General features: G+C 32.4%; 1 protein-coding gene and 1 long non-coding RNA gene across 4 annotated transcripts; both read right to left on the bottom strand.

Annotated features, from left to right (window-relative positions):
- Positions 1-2,153: 2,153 nt before the first annotated feature.
- LOC114275725 (uncharacterized) lies at positions 2,154-2,951 on the bottom strand. Its single transcript, XR_003633804.2, has 2 exons — positions 2,744-2,951; positions 2,154-2,472 (listed from the first exon to the last, which is right to left on the bottom strand). It is a non-coding gene; the product is annotated as an uncharacterized LOC114275725 (long non-coding RNA).
- A 720-nt stretch (positions 2,952-3,671) lies between these two features.
- Positions 3,672-13,460, bottom strand: LOC114275730 (putative hexosyltransferase MUCI70). 3 transcript variants are annotated; one of them, XM_028217715.2, is made up of 10 exons: positions 13,209-13,460; positions 11,725-12,066; positions 10,522-10,752; positions 10,063-10,276; positions 9,774-9,883; positions 9,322-9,524; positions 7,355-7,458; positions 5,642-5,832; positions 5,323-5,522; positions 3,672-4,112 (listed from the first exon to the last, which is right to left on the bottom strand). In XM_028217715.2, exons 2-10 carry the CDS (start codon positions 11,975-11,977, stop codon positions 3,906-3,908), a joined length of 1,713 nt encoding a protein of 570 aa, XP_028073516.2. In that variant the 5' UTR covers positions 11,978-12,066; positions 13,209-13,460; the 3' UTR covers positions 3,672-3,905. The 3 variants fall into 3 exon arrangements, with proteins under 3 accessions (XP_028073516.2, XP_028073534.2, XP_028073527.2); XM_028217733.2 differs by having other exon boundaries at positions 10,522-10,743; positions 13,209-13,440; XM_028217726.2 differs by having other exon boundaries at positions 12,867-13,348.
- Positions 13,461-14,794: the final 1,334 nt, after the last annotated feature.

Here is a 14,794-nt window from a genome sequence, read left to right as displayed (position 1 = left end):
TGCTCCAGCAGATTACTACCAAGTACATTAGTATCAATAAAAACAATTAATAAAAATCCACAAAACTACACAATTAAAATTGCTCCAGCAGATCATTCCTATACATCACAATTCAACTGTCAAACAGTTGGTGAGCAAACTGGAGATGCTTTGGGGTCCATATATACTTAAACAATTCATTTCTGCATATAACAGACCAAATGTCGAACAGTTGGTGAGCAAAAAAAATATAAATGTGAACAAAAAACAACTTGAACAAATCTGGCCTGGCAAGATTGAACAAAAATCCAATTCAAAATCAACACCAAGCAACAAATTCGAGCAGATTTTTTGAAAACAATTAAAAATATGTTTTTCTATTTAAAAATGTTGCCAAATAAAAATAAAAACAAAGACAAGTTTTGCCATCAAAATCTTGCAAGAACAAAGAAAATTACCTGCAATTTATGTCGGATTTTTGTTTGGAGAAGAAACTGATGAGGAGAAATTCTTATCCAAATTCTAAATCCAAACATAACTTTTATAGATTTTAAATATAAAAAAGAAAAAGAAAAAAAAGATTATGAATTAGAAGGCTGTGCTACCCACCAAAGGGGCTTCTGTTTAGTCTGAAATTAAAATCCCAAATGGGAGAAAAAGCATTGTCATCGAACAGACTAACACAAACAAACAGAACATAGAGTCAGTCAATTGGAAGGATTTTTGTTTTGTTTTGTTTTTTTTTTTTTTTTTAAATTTTCATCTTCGTTCTTATTTATTTTTGCACGAAAATGAAAATAAAAATGAAAATGATGAATTTAATTATTATTAATATTTATAAAGATTTAAGAACAACTTTTTAGTGTTACCCTTTTTCTTATTAAAAAAATAAATAAATAAATTACACTGACACCTCCCGAGATTTATATTTATTACAGTTTCCTTCTCACATTTGAAAAATTACACTAACTCCCCTTGTCAGTGTAATTATTTGACGGTGTTAACTTTTAAGTTAAAATGGCATATTTACCCTTAACCTTTACATATACTTTAAAGGATAAATTACATTGACACCCCTAAGATTTCAATTTAATACGGATCCCCCTTGACATTTAAAAAAAAAAAAAAACTAATTTAATAAAAATAAATATGAAGAAATATATTTAATTTGTAAAAAATTATTTCTAACCACTCGAAAGATAAAAATTATATAAAAATGATAATTATTTTTTATTTTTTATTTTTTAACCAAATTAATTTTTAATTTTAAAAAAAAATTTCTAAAAATCAAACCATACATAGCCTAAAAATCTTTTGATAAGTCATTCATTTCTTACGTTGGTAACTTATTTAATTATTTGTTAAATTTTCGACATTTTTACCATTTGACTAGCAAAATTTTTTTTCAATTAATTTTTATTTCAAATAATTTTTTTTTCAATGATTTTTTTTTTCAACTAATATTAACCGAGGGGCAATTGGTAATGTTACTTTAAACCTTGGGGAGGGGATTGTAATTTCTAAAATGTAAGGGGTGTCAATATAATTTACGAAAAAATTAATATTTAAAAAAATTAAATTGCTGACATCAGCAAAATCTGTTAGTTGACTTAACAGTCAGCTAACTGAAGGAGCAATGTGTAATAAAACTTTAATCCTCAGGGAAGGGGACGTAATTTCCAAAATATGAAGGGAAAACTGTAATAAACATAAACTTTAGGGGTGTCAATGCAATTTACCCAAAAAAAAAAAAAAGAACAACTTTTTAGTGATTTATTAAAAAGGGAGAATTTGATAACAAAAAAAGTATATATATTTACAGATTAATAAAAAAAATTATAAATTTAATTATTAATATTTATAAAATTTAGGAATGTTTTTTTAAGATCCATGCTATTAAGATTTTGTAGGATAAAGGACATGCAATATTTTCATAGTGGTTGGGGTCCCTTAACATTTTTTCACAGAAACTTTGATTCAGAGAAATTTTGAAACAAAAGAAATTTCGTTAAGTATTTGTGTATTCATGTTTGGAATTTTTCTGGACACATTAGAATCCCCTTAAAATTTCTTTGAGTGTTTGTTATTTATGTTTAGAATTTTTCTGGACATTTTCATTGAAATTTCTCTAGACACATCACAATCCTACAGTGTTTGAGAAAATTCACACACTAATAATAGCCAGAGAAAATTCATACGGTAACCACAACCATAGAAAATTCACAAAATTACAAACAATGACCACAATTAAAGAAAATTCACACAGTAATCACAGTTAGAAAAATTCATACAGCCAGAGAAAATTCACAAAATTACAAACAATGATCACAACCAGATAAAATTCACACAGTCATCTGGAAAAAATTCACGCAATCCAGAAAAAATTCAATTTGATTTGCTCACACAACTTGCAATCTAATTTGCTCACATCATCATCTCCTCGTCCAAATTCCGCTACATCAGTAAGTTTATTATTGTCAATGATCACCCATTCTGCAATTTAAAATTTGGGTGGCTTAATCAACCAATTTTTTTTATTTTTTATTTTTAACTAAAAACTCAAATAGTTTGCTATTGTTTCTCCGTCACAAAACCAACTGGATGCAAAAAAAAATTCAATTTTTTAATTTTGTGAATCGAGTTCCAATTGAGTTTTTTCTCATTTTCTCAAGTAACATTTCTTCCTCTTTTTAGCTTTTTGGGCAACCAAACAAGATATCACACAAACAAGAAGAATCCAGAGAGAGGGAGAGAGTATGCTAACCCCATGAAAGAGGAGATCGAGAAGAGGGGAGTCCCAAATGGACTTGATTTCATCTTGAGTCCAATCGTGTCTGGGACCTTCTTTGATCGTTCACTCCGCTTGAATTTTAGCAGCAGAAGAAGAAGAAAAAGAAGAATATGAGGACGGATGCAGGCTCAAGATCATCGACAACAGTGGGTGTCAATTAGGACAAATTGATCTAATCAACATCATCTTTGTGTCTTACTGATACATATATACACACACAAAATCAGTATAGATTGAGAGAGAGAGAGATATATGCAAATTGCCCTGACCACACCGATTACGTCAAGAACATGATCACCAGCGCCGCCTAAATGGTTGACAATCATGGAGAGAGAGAAGAGAGGATGAGGGAGAGAAAGGAGAGAGGATATGACTGAGGAACTTAGACTAAAAAAACAAAAAAGTATTATCAACTTCTTTCATTACTAAAAATTAGAGAGGTGTTAGATTAAATTTCTTATCATTGATTTAATTTTGATTTTGATTCTTTTTTTGGAAAAGATAAGCTGAGTTGTAATTTCTCCCATTAAAAATGGCCAAAGCCAATTTATTAATGCTATATTTAGTTAGGAAATTTGAAAAAAAATTTAAAAAGAAAAGAGAAAAAAATATGTAAAATTAAATAAAATATAAATATATTTTATTTACATTTCACTTATCTTTTTTATTTCTCTTTCTAAATTCCTCTTCAAATCTCACAAACCAAACACGGCATAAGAAGGGTTTTTTTTAATTAAGATTTTCAGAAAATGAAAACAAAAAATAGAACAGTTCATAATCCTCAGGATAATCGGACAAATCAGAAAAGAATCCGCCTTTATTAGGAGATTATTTGGAAATGGTGTTGAAACATGTAGAACACAAACACAGTGAAAAACCAAAAATATAATCACATCCATAATTAGTAAAAGAAAATTGGCAAGAATCATTTGAAAATTATTCGGAATTGTTCGTAGTATTTACAACAAAAAATGAATAGCTATTGACAATTTCCAAACCAAAATTGGAACCATTTTTTTCTTTGAACCATGATACACTTCTCGCAAAATCGTCCTAGCTCAAGATGAATAATTTGAAACAAAAAAAATAAATTATATTCCCATTTCCTTTTATAAAAAAAAAAAAAAAAAGTTCATCAAATTAAAATGTTCCCTTTACTACCACCAATGGCAACTTTGCGGTGACGCCTCGAACCAGATTTCTTATCTTTTCCACGTCTAACCAGATTCTTCTTTACTGGTGACCTCTCAGCCGTCTTAGGTCTAATCAAAACTCTGGGAATGGCTGGAGGAGATGGAGGCGGTGGAGGAGGTAATTGATCCAATATATCTTTGTGGTATGCCTGTAAATCGAACTCGGATTTATCAATGTCTATAAACATAAAACAATGGCAGTATTATCAATCACAAACTTAAAAACAAAAATTGACAGTAAGCCACACAAATCACTTATTCTTTACTGAACTTGTTAGATATCCCAAGATAATTCCATTAATTCGTTGCATTTTATACGGTACTTGAAACAAGAATTATATGATTCCTACATGTTTCAAATTCGTTATCTTTTGCTATAATCTCCATTTCATGTAATTGCTAAAATCTTGGGAATAGAATTTTGCCTCAAAGGATATGGAGAACAAAAGATATAATCCAATTTTCATAGGACATTCAAACACACCTTCTTTGCTTCACCATGACGGCATTAATGCGTCATAAAGGAGATAAAGTGTGCATCTGTATGCATGAAGAAACAAGGCATGCCCAGTATTATCAGAAAATGCTAATATCTTGGCGATTTATGTTTTGGAACACACATTCCGAAACATGGTACACTTTCGTCCAAAAATGGTGAATTTAGTAATCCAAAATCAATCCCAAATTTTTTCTCACTTTATTTTCTTAAAGCTTCCCTTAGGATGAAAATAAATAAAGGAGAAACAGAGTTTTGGGCCATAATACTCCTAAAAATGTGTTTACAGAAAATCGCTCTAACAATGAAGGCACCTTAAATTCTAGTACAGTGATTTATACAAGTCTACCTTTATCGGACCACATTTTAGAGTACGTGGCATACCACATTCTGGTTCCCATTCCTCATATCGAAATGATTCATGTTCCAGGTAACACAAAGCGTGACTAAACAGCACACTCATTCACCCAACCAAAAAAAAAAAAAAACAGCACACTCAAATTTCCCACATGATTAGAAAAAGGCAGAGCGAGTAGGGTGACTAACTATAGTTCTTAGGCAGTATCCTAATCCTAAATTTGCATGCAACAGTAGCGCACTTCAACAGGATCAACATTCAGTGTAATAAGCCAAGGACCTCTTTCCAAAAACTTGGGTGTTCATAAACTTAAAACAAATCATTTAAGGCTGTGTTTGGATCATTGATTTGGAAAGAGAAAGGAAAAGGAGAGGGAACCGTGAATATCCCTAGCCTTTTCCTTTTCCCTTCCAAATCATTACCCAAGCCCATTATGCAAACACAGCCTATGGGTATTTTATTGAACAAATTTTTCAATCCCACGTGATAATAAATAGAGTACTACCTGTATCACAAAATTTCGCCTTTCACAATCCATGAACATATTGATGTTCCAGTCAACTCTGGCCATTACTTTGTCTCGTACAGTGGAGAAGCTCAACTGATCCCTGGAAGTAAAACGATCAACTTCATTGAACCATAGACAGGTGAACAGATTTGTGATGGGAATGTGTTCCTTTATAATCACACACCCTTCGGGAACATCTGCATAATGTCAGACATAAAGCAAAAACTCTATTTTGAGATTTTTTTTTTTTTTTTTTTTAAATAAGAAAAAAAAAGAAGAAAGCAAAAACACACAGATTCACACATCATGCACCTACCACTAGTTATAGGAAGCTTAGCCTCAGAATATGGTGTTAAACCCTCCACCCTTTTATAAAACTCAACCTGGTAATTAATGGAGGAATTGTCATATTTCCCTGCAGCTTTATTAGCTTCAGCTTCTTCAAATACATCGAATCGTCTGTAGTGTCTTGAAATAGCAAAAGTGGCATTTTGGCGCCACAAGAACCTGAACAATTGAAAAGTTCAGGCATCACATGAGTCCAACATGCATATTGCAACCACTGATTATAATGAAAAAATATTTTACTGAGTCAAGAGAGAGAGATAAAGGGGCAGTTTGGTGCAGCCTCTTGAAAGTTGATAATCAAAAAGCATAAGTGAAAAGCACCCCTTCCCCTACTTAGGCCCTGTTTGGTAGGGCTTATTTCCAGCTTATTTCAGCTTTTAGCTTAATTTAAGCTATTTTGATGTGTTTGGTTCAGCTTAACAATATAGCTTATAGCTTTTTGTAAGTCAAAAATCAACTTATTCTTTGAGTGGGAGAGGAGAAGCTTAATTTATAAGTTAAAAATCAGCTTATATTCACAGCTATAAGCTGTTATATTATAAGTTATAATCATTTTTCCACAGCTCTACCAAACGGGGCCTTAATAATCATCCTTTTTCAGCTTATGTAAGTTATTTTTGTCTTATAAACTGTTAGCAGAAACTGCACCAAAGCACTCTGGGCACAGATTTCTAAAAAAAAAAAACCATAAACAGCCTCATAAGTTGCACCAAACAGGGTCAAATAGACACATCCCATTGCACTAATTATTCAGACAGTTCACATACCCAACATTTAGGCATTGCATTCATGAGCATAATGCAAAACAGCATAATAATGGCCACTCCTCAACACATCAATGTTTGTCTTTATCCAAGAAAAAGAAAAAAAAGTTAATTATTCTACCTCGATTATTCTAAGCAGTCAGATATGGCAGTAGGAGACGTAACAATTTGACCAGGACAAATAATCCATAACTGTATGAATTTGCATTCTTTTAGATTCTAGAACATAGGAACAAACCTTAGCTGTCAAAAGTGAACCTACAGAGCACCCAAGAAAGGCACTTTTTTTTTTTTTTAATACTTAATTTCACGGTGGTGTGTGGTGTGCAAACTAGACCAGAATAATTGAATGACAACCACCTTTCGGTCACAAATATATCAACAAAGCTAAAAAAACTTTGACGATGCCAGATAGAAGTCAAGGTAATGCTGGGACCAATGAACTTCAGCTGTGGTTTCATATCACACCAAGTAGATTTAAATATGATTCACATCCCCATCATTGCAAGCTTAAGCATGAAAGGTAACACAACAAGATTTTTATCTCTCAACTTCTCAAAGTAATCAGATTTTATGTCTCAAGGACCTTCAGATTCAAAATTTAAATAACTACTTGTGCTAGTTAATAAAGAACCACTACCATATCATGCCTAAAGATATTGCAGAACAAACACGTTGATTTCTATAGTTGCAATCAAGCACACAGCGTCATACAAGGATTACGGGCAAACATAAGAAGTTGAACTAAATACGGTAGAGCCATTAGAATATGATGGTTTACTAAGCCAATCAATCAACATAACTGAAAGTAACATAACAATGAAATCTCAGGATCTTCCCATCATAGTAGTAATAGTACATAAAACTTAATGTAACAAGTTCATGAAAGGCTAATACAGAAATAGGACAGAGTTCACCTCTCCAGAATTTGATACGGATCCATAACGAGCTGAAGCTTTCCATCAATCCATATAGAATATCTGACATTAGGAAATAGCCTATGTAGTAGAAGCTTTGGTATCTGCGACAAGAGCATTCTGGGTCATACAAAATTCAAGACTCTCAATGCCTATTTGTCGAGAGAGTTCAAAATAAAACCATGATTTCTATTTTATTCTATTTGTCCATTTATATTATTATTATATTGTTGTTGTTGTTGTTATAGCTATTGTTATTTTGGTTTCCGGGGAAAATTTATTTCTGCATCATTTGTGGATTCCTTAGGAAAGATAAAAGTTTAGTTGCTGTCAGTCTTATGCTTTTGTATAGTGTGTGTATTAGTTATGTACCACTCTTATTAAATCTTTATTTATATATTACAAAATACAGCAACTATCTGACAAGAAAACCCGATGTGATTATTATACAACACTGAATAGAATTAGACAAAATCAAAACAACATTTAAGGACCAAACAATTTTATCAACTTCAGTCCGATTGTCATACTTGTACATAGTACAGGAAAACCCAAAAAAAAAAAAAAAAAAAAAAAAAAAAAGAAGAAAGAAAGAAAGAAAGAAAGAAAGGAGAGCCTAAATTAGTAAAAATCACTAAGTAGCTGAATCTTTATCTTTGTCCTTGAGCTTTCCTAGACGAGTGTGGATAAATAAGTTAGCCCAAGATTGTAAGTTTAGATTAGCGAAGTGAAAAAAGGTAAAATTATGAAACTAAACAGGAAAAATAAAATTCAAGCAGCCAACCCCAATTGTGTGGGATTTGGTTATCTTTATCTTCATCATTTCATTTCATTTTTTCTCCCAAGGTCCCGGTGTCCACTGTCTAAAGAAATGACGGGCTAACTATATTATCCTGTCAAGAACAATGTTCCAAAGACCTCATCCCATATCCAGGGGCAACCATTTCTGCCATCTTCCCACAGAAGAAAGAGAGTTGCTGCCAAGGTTGGATGCAGCCACACAGGAATATTGATAGCACAAAGAGATCACCATGGGATAGAAGGTCATTATAATTTTTTACACTAGGAGGAAGGCATAGAAATAAATGAGATTACACACTTCTCAACTTGTATCTTCATGTTCTAAATCTTTGGATTTCTTCAAATAAAATTCATATGTTTAGCATACCAAGGTCAGTTTATTCCAACGGAAGTCATGTTTTTTTCTCCTCAAAACATAGGTATTGTAAACTTGACATGCCAGATTTTCTATTCATATTTTAACTTGACATATTAAAGTAGGCTTTCTCCAAAAGCAAAATGAATGGTTTAACGAACAATTGAGCGTGGTCATCAAAGGCGCAAACTAACAACTTCTAAAAGTTACACATATCCACGTGTTTTAAGCAACCTGTGATCACTCAGGTTAAAAACATAGACCACAACCAAAGATTATCCTTAAATAACAACCACTGATGTCCCAACTATATCAAAACCATTCCATCACATGTGGAGCACTATCACCCATCTAGAGCTTCATATAGCAACACTGCTGCCGTCAATAAACAATTGCCAGTTAAAAGAACAAGAAGAAGATATCCTATATTTATCTGCTGGTTCACTAGTGTAACGGGTTGGAGCTGAAAATACAGATAAATACATGATGTCATGAAAATTAATACATAATCTTGTACATTCTCAGTTTGCCACTCCACTTGCTTTGCTGATTTAGTTAGGGTATGCCACATTGTCATCTACCACCTTTCTTTTCATGTAGCAATTTTTTATATCAAATCTGCTCCATGAAAGAGTTTGACAATTCATTGTTGAATGTTAAGTTCCGAGTTTCCTCTCCATGAAATAAATAAAAGAAGTGGTCATAAAAGCCCCCCAGGTTTTCATCAAGTGCAAGTCACCTTAAGCATATTCTGGTACAGACTACAGAGAGGAAAAGGAGAAGAAAATCAACCAAAACAAAGTAAACTGACCTTTCCATTACGTCTAGGGTCAGAATAAGGAATGTTATGGACAACAACAATTCTCCATAATCCAACCCTCTTGCTGCTGTCCAAGACACTAGAATTCTTCTTCATAAACGCTTCCGTTTCCTCATCAATAAACATATAGAAGGGTACATTTTTCCTTGCAATTTTACTAATGCTCTTAGGCTGTTGTATTATGTCATAGTTTCCTGGATAAAATGAGATCATGAAGGAAAAAAAAAAAAAACATATTCATAAAAAAAGAAAACAAAAGAAGAAGAAAAAAAAAAAGCAAAACAAAAGCTCCAACAAGCCATTCTGGCAAAGAAGTAAAGATGCTTGCATGGCACGATGGCATCTAATGAAGAGGAGAGGGGAGCAGTAACAGGTCAAATTATTGCTCTCTGTTTTTAAAGAAGAATAGTCTAGAACTTAAAAAAGATATTAAATGCTCATACCAAATATGGCTGACGCAACAATGACATCATGGAACTGCTCTAACTCTCTAAGGTCAGCTTCATCAATATCAAATCCAGTCCGATAACCAGGTCTACATCCTTTGACAAATCTGATTAAAAAGGGACATGCACCATTAGTGAGTCATAAGAGAAATTCAATTTATGTTGAAAACAAGATGAAAAACTGTGACATGCTATCATTCCTATTATTAGTAAGTACAGTCACAGTCACAGACCACCCCCCCAAAAAAAAAGAAGAAAAAAAAGAAGTTACAATGAAGAAACCTACCCACAGTGCACAGTCATTGACTCTTTTATATCAAAAGAATCATTCCTCAACTTGAAAGTAGGATACCCGCCAAACTCAGAGCCTCCATGCGGTTCTGTTTTTGTTGGATTTTCCTCACGAAAATAAGTTAAATGACGAAGCACAGGTGACGCTGATGGGGAGCTTGGCATTCTAGCAATAGCCTGCTCCACAGGAAGGTAACATACGGGACATGCTGAGGAAAATGAGAACAAAATCAACAAAACCGCAGCATTACATATACTGCATGCACAAAACTGCAGCATTGCATATATTACATGTACCGCTTGAAATCTATGTTATCAAAACCAATAATAATGACGAGAAGTTATTAGGTATAATCAAAATATAATTTTAATAACTACAGTACATGAAAGGATGATATGAACTGTTGTGTGCAAACATGGAAATGATTATTTGAGAAAAAAGGTGCAAACTTACGGCGTGGTCCAATTCGTTTTCTATAACCAGGAGGGGGAGGGGGAAATGCAAAATGTTTGCATGGATGTTCCAGACTGGAATCAGAGCCTGCAACAAATGCACGAACAGAAGAATTGGGAGTACTAGAAGGCTGCCGGTTGTTTTCACTACATACTGTGACAGTATTCACCTCAGGAAATTCCTTGTCTTGATTTCTCTGAGTAATGTACAAATCATTCCTTTCTGATGCATCTTATAATGAAAACAAGAAATGGTAGAGGTTATTAGTCCATTTGTAGCAACTGCGCAAAAATAACAACAGATAATTGATGTTGAAGTAGCATAATGGATTAAATAAAGAGAGAGAGAGAGAGAGAGAGAGAGAGAGAGAGAGAGAGAGCATGAGTCTCATAATGTAAGTCAGCCATGAAACAACACAAATTCAATGGACTCGGGGAGCTGTAGCTGTGGTCAGTTCTATCAGGCAATATCTAATCTAACGAAGTAACTCAGAAAGAAGTCTAGAAATCCTAACTTCCAATCTAATCCAACAATCAGAACAATATAACAAGGCTATAAAAATTCACACCAAACCCTATTTGATGTTTGCAGTGGCATCCAAATACAAGGAATTTTGAAACATATGTTTGTTTGGACAGACTAAATTAGATGGGGTGGAACTAACATTCCTATGATTATCAATCCCTTTGGATTGTGTATTCTATCCCCCGTTAGGATTGACTTAGGATTATGAAAGATTGATGAAATCCTATTAATTTTGCAATTTAACTAATTAGTCTGAACCTCTCCTTAGTCTTCCATTTTGTGTCCCACCCTTCTCTTGGGGATACTATCTTCGGACGGACTATCAATCCCGGCCCCAATTTTCTTAGTCAAACATTGGATTATGCATTTGTTGGATTATTAATCCAATCTTAAGGCCTCATATGGAAAGTAAATATTTTAGTCAAAAGTTACTAAAAAAGTTAAAAAGCTAAAAAGTATTCAACTCATACAAAACAGTCAAAGATTACTTTCCATTCACTCTACCTTTTGTATGTTTTTTTGTAAAAAGCCAAAAAGTCCTTCCCAAACATAACTGTTTTTTTTCATCTCATATTTTAGCCAAAAAGTCACTCAAAATGCCACTTCTCAAACGGGCTCTAAGGCCAACATGGTGAAGGGGGGAAAAAAGTAAGGATAAAAAATGATAGGGAAACAAACCTTTATTCACTGCAATGAACCCTATCAAAAAAGCTAAAAGAGCAAATGCAACCAAAATCAGCATTCCGACTTTCCTTCGAGTTAAATATCTGCAAATAAAAGGGAGAGACATTTCCTTCTCCCTTGAACCAGAAAGGGACATCTTTGAAGGCTTGCGCACGATGGATGAATTCTGAGTCGGAAACACACCATTGTGTGCCTGTTGCACTGATCCATAACTCGCTGTCCGTAAACCCAATGACCCTCCAGTCATTGTACCTCCAAACCCACAATTTTGCGCTTCATCTCCTTTCTTCCTTGGAATTCTCCTTCATTCAAGAGAGCTTCAATGCTCTTCTGGAGCTAAAATGCAATTCCACAAAGTCAATGCCAAAATTAAATAATTATTTAGTTCTAATATTAACCCACAATTGAATTCCCTAAAGTGTATAAAAAACAGAACCACAATTCTTTCTGGAGCCAAATTCAAAGATACTGTACTGCCTTCAAATTAAACCTAATTTCAACAAATCCACAACCGAATTAATCCAAAAGTCACTCAAACTTATAGGTATTGTTTGGTTTATTGGAATGAAGCAGAATGGAAGAATGTATATCCTCACGTTTGGTTCACTTAAAAAAAAATAAGAAAAATTCATTGCAAATGAAATCATTTTATTCCACCTCATTCGAGTGAACCAAACATTATCTAAGTAGTATGACACAATGCAATTCAGTTCCACCAATCAAAAATCAATCACCAAGACCACTCCTAACAAATAAACTCAATCTTCTCCAAACACAAGTTTCAATAAAGCAACTCTTTGTTTCAGTTAATTGAACTTTTTTTCCAAAGTTTCTTCCTTTTGCCAATCAAATCAAAACCAGAAATTACAGACTTTCTAGTCCTAGCATCATTTGAAATCCTAATTTCAACAATAAACCTAATTTCAAAGATACTGTAATGCCTTCAAATTAAAACTAATTTCACCAAACCCACAACTGAATTAATTCAAAAATTTGTCAAACTCTTAGGTATTGCTTGGTTTATTAGAATGAAGTGGAAAATGTGAAAACATAAATTACAAATGCAAGGGAATGATCATTCCAGCAGTAGGCTAAAAAATTTCCATTTCACCTAATTTGAGTGAACCAAACACTACCTTAGCAGCATACCCTCCGCAATGCAATTCAGTTCCACAAATCGAAAATCAATCAGTAAAACCACTCCTAACAAACAAACTCAATCTTCTCCAAGCAACTCTTTGTTTCAGTTAATCGAACTATTTTCCAAAGTTTCTTCTTTTTGCTGGGTCAAATCAAAAACTTTCTAGTCCAATATCCTCATTACAAAATCCAAATCAAGACAATCAAATCCCAAACTTTCAAGACGGCGATTACCGATCCACAAATCAAACTCACAGATCAGTAACCAAACAACATGAATTGAAACATGAAATCAAAATTCAATCCAAAGCCCTAAAAAGATTGAGAGATTGGCATACCTTAATCGATATCGTGTTCTTTTTTTCCCCAAAACCCAATTTTCTGAAACTAGGGTTTTACCGATCGAATCGAATCTAGGGATTGTGATGATGAGACTTGTCGCCTATGAATCGAGAATTGGTACGCCACAATTTACATTGCATTTTAGGGAATGTTTGTCTCCAATTATATTACAGTGTTCATACGTCTTAATCCATTTTCGTTCATAACTTCTCTTTTTTCTTTAATTGTACCTTAAATTAGGAAAATTTACATATAAATCTCATTTTGATGAATAATAATCATTTAAGCTTTATTTGTCATAACTTAAAAATGTAAAAGTAAAAAGTTAAAAAGTCACTATCTTGTTTAATGAATGATTTGGGATGATCCTAAATAAGTGTACTTTTTGACTTTTTATAAAATATGGGTTGAGTTTGAAGTGATGTAATAGAGAAGTAATGTGGCTTAAATAAGATGATATGACTTAAATAGGATAGTGACTTTTTGGCTTTTTAACTTTTTTAGAATATCCCAAACAAGGCCTTAGTCACATCATATTATTTAAGTACCCAACCCATATTCCATAAAAAGTTAAAAAATGCACTTATTAATCATCCCAAATCACCCCTAGTCCAAAGAATTTTTTTATAAACTGATTAGTCCCATTAATTTTGAAAATGAAGATTATATATTATTTAAAAATTAGATTTATGGTTATACTCTTATTTTTCTTTTTCTTTTTTCTCATGTGCTATAAAAGAAAGGTACATAATTTATGCGAATCAAATTTGAAATTACTTTTTATATGTGAATCTTTTTTATTTGAAAAATATTTTAAAATATTATAAAAATGACTTGAAATATGAGATTTTTCAAACATTCTAAAAGAATGTGAAATTCTTCAAACATTTCAAAAGGAATACAAAAACTCTTTAATAAGTTTTAGACAAATGTATAATTTTAAACTATAACACTCTAACGTAACACTTCAAAAAAAAAATCATTAGTATATTTTTCTTAAACGTAACACTCTAATATAACACTTCAAAAAAAAATTCTTTAGTGTAACACTTTTATATAACATACCAAAAAAATAAATAAAAAATCTTAGTGTAATTTTTTCAAACGTAGCACTCCAAAAAAATGAAGTGGGATTCTTCAAACCATTCTAAAAGGAATACAAAAATTCGTTAATAAGTTTTGGGTAAATGTATAATTTTCAAACTATGAGTGTTACGTTTGAAAAAAATACATTAAGAAGTTTTTTAGTATTTTTGGGTGTGTTAAATTGAAATATGTTACATTAGAGTGTTACGTTTGAGATTATAATGATTGGAGTGTTACATTTAGTAAAAGTACATTAAAGAGTTTGTAATGTGTGTTATATTGGAGTATTACGTTTGAGAAAAATACACTATGAAATATTTTTTGAGTGTTATACGTTTGAGAAAAATGCACTAATGAGTTTTTTGTGTATATTGCATTAGAGTGTTACATTTGGAAAAAGTAAACTAAGGAATTTTTAAAGTGTTAAGTTGTTACATTTGAAAAAAGTATACTAATGAGTTTTTTTTTTTTGTATATTATATTAGAGTATTATGTT

Source organism: Camellia sinensis, chromosome 7 (assembly GCF_055761805.1).
Source record: "Camellia sinensis isolate YWXY chromosome 7, ASM5576180v1, whole genome shotgun sequence".
Lineage (NCBI taxonomy): Eukaryota > Viridiplantae > Streptophyta > Magnoliopsida > Ericales > Theaceae > Camellia > Camellia sinensis.
Note: the sequence above shows the minus strand (reverse complement) of the source record. Positions and strands in the feature narration are given on the sequence as shown.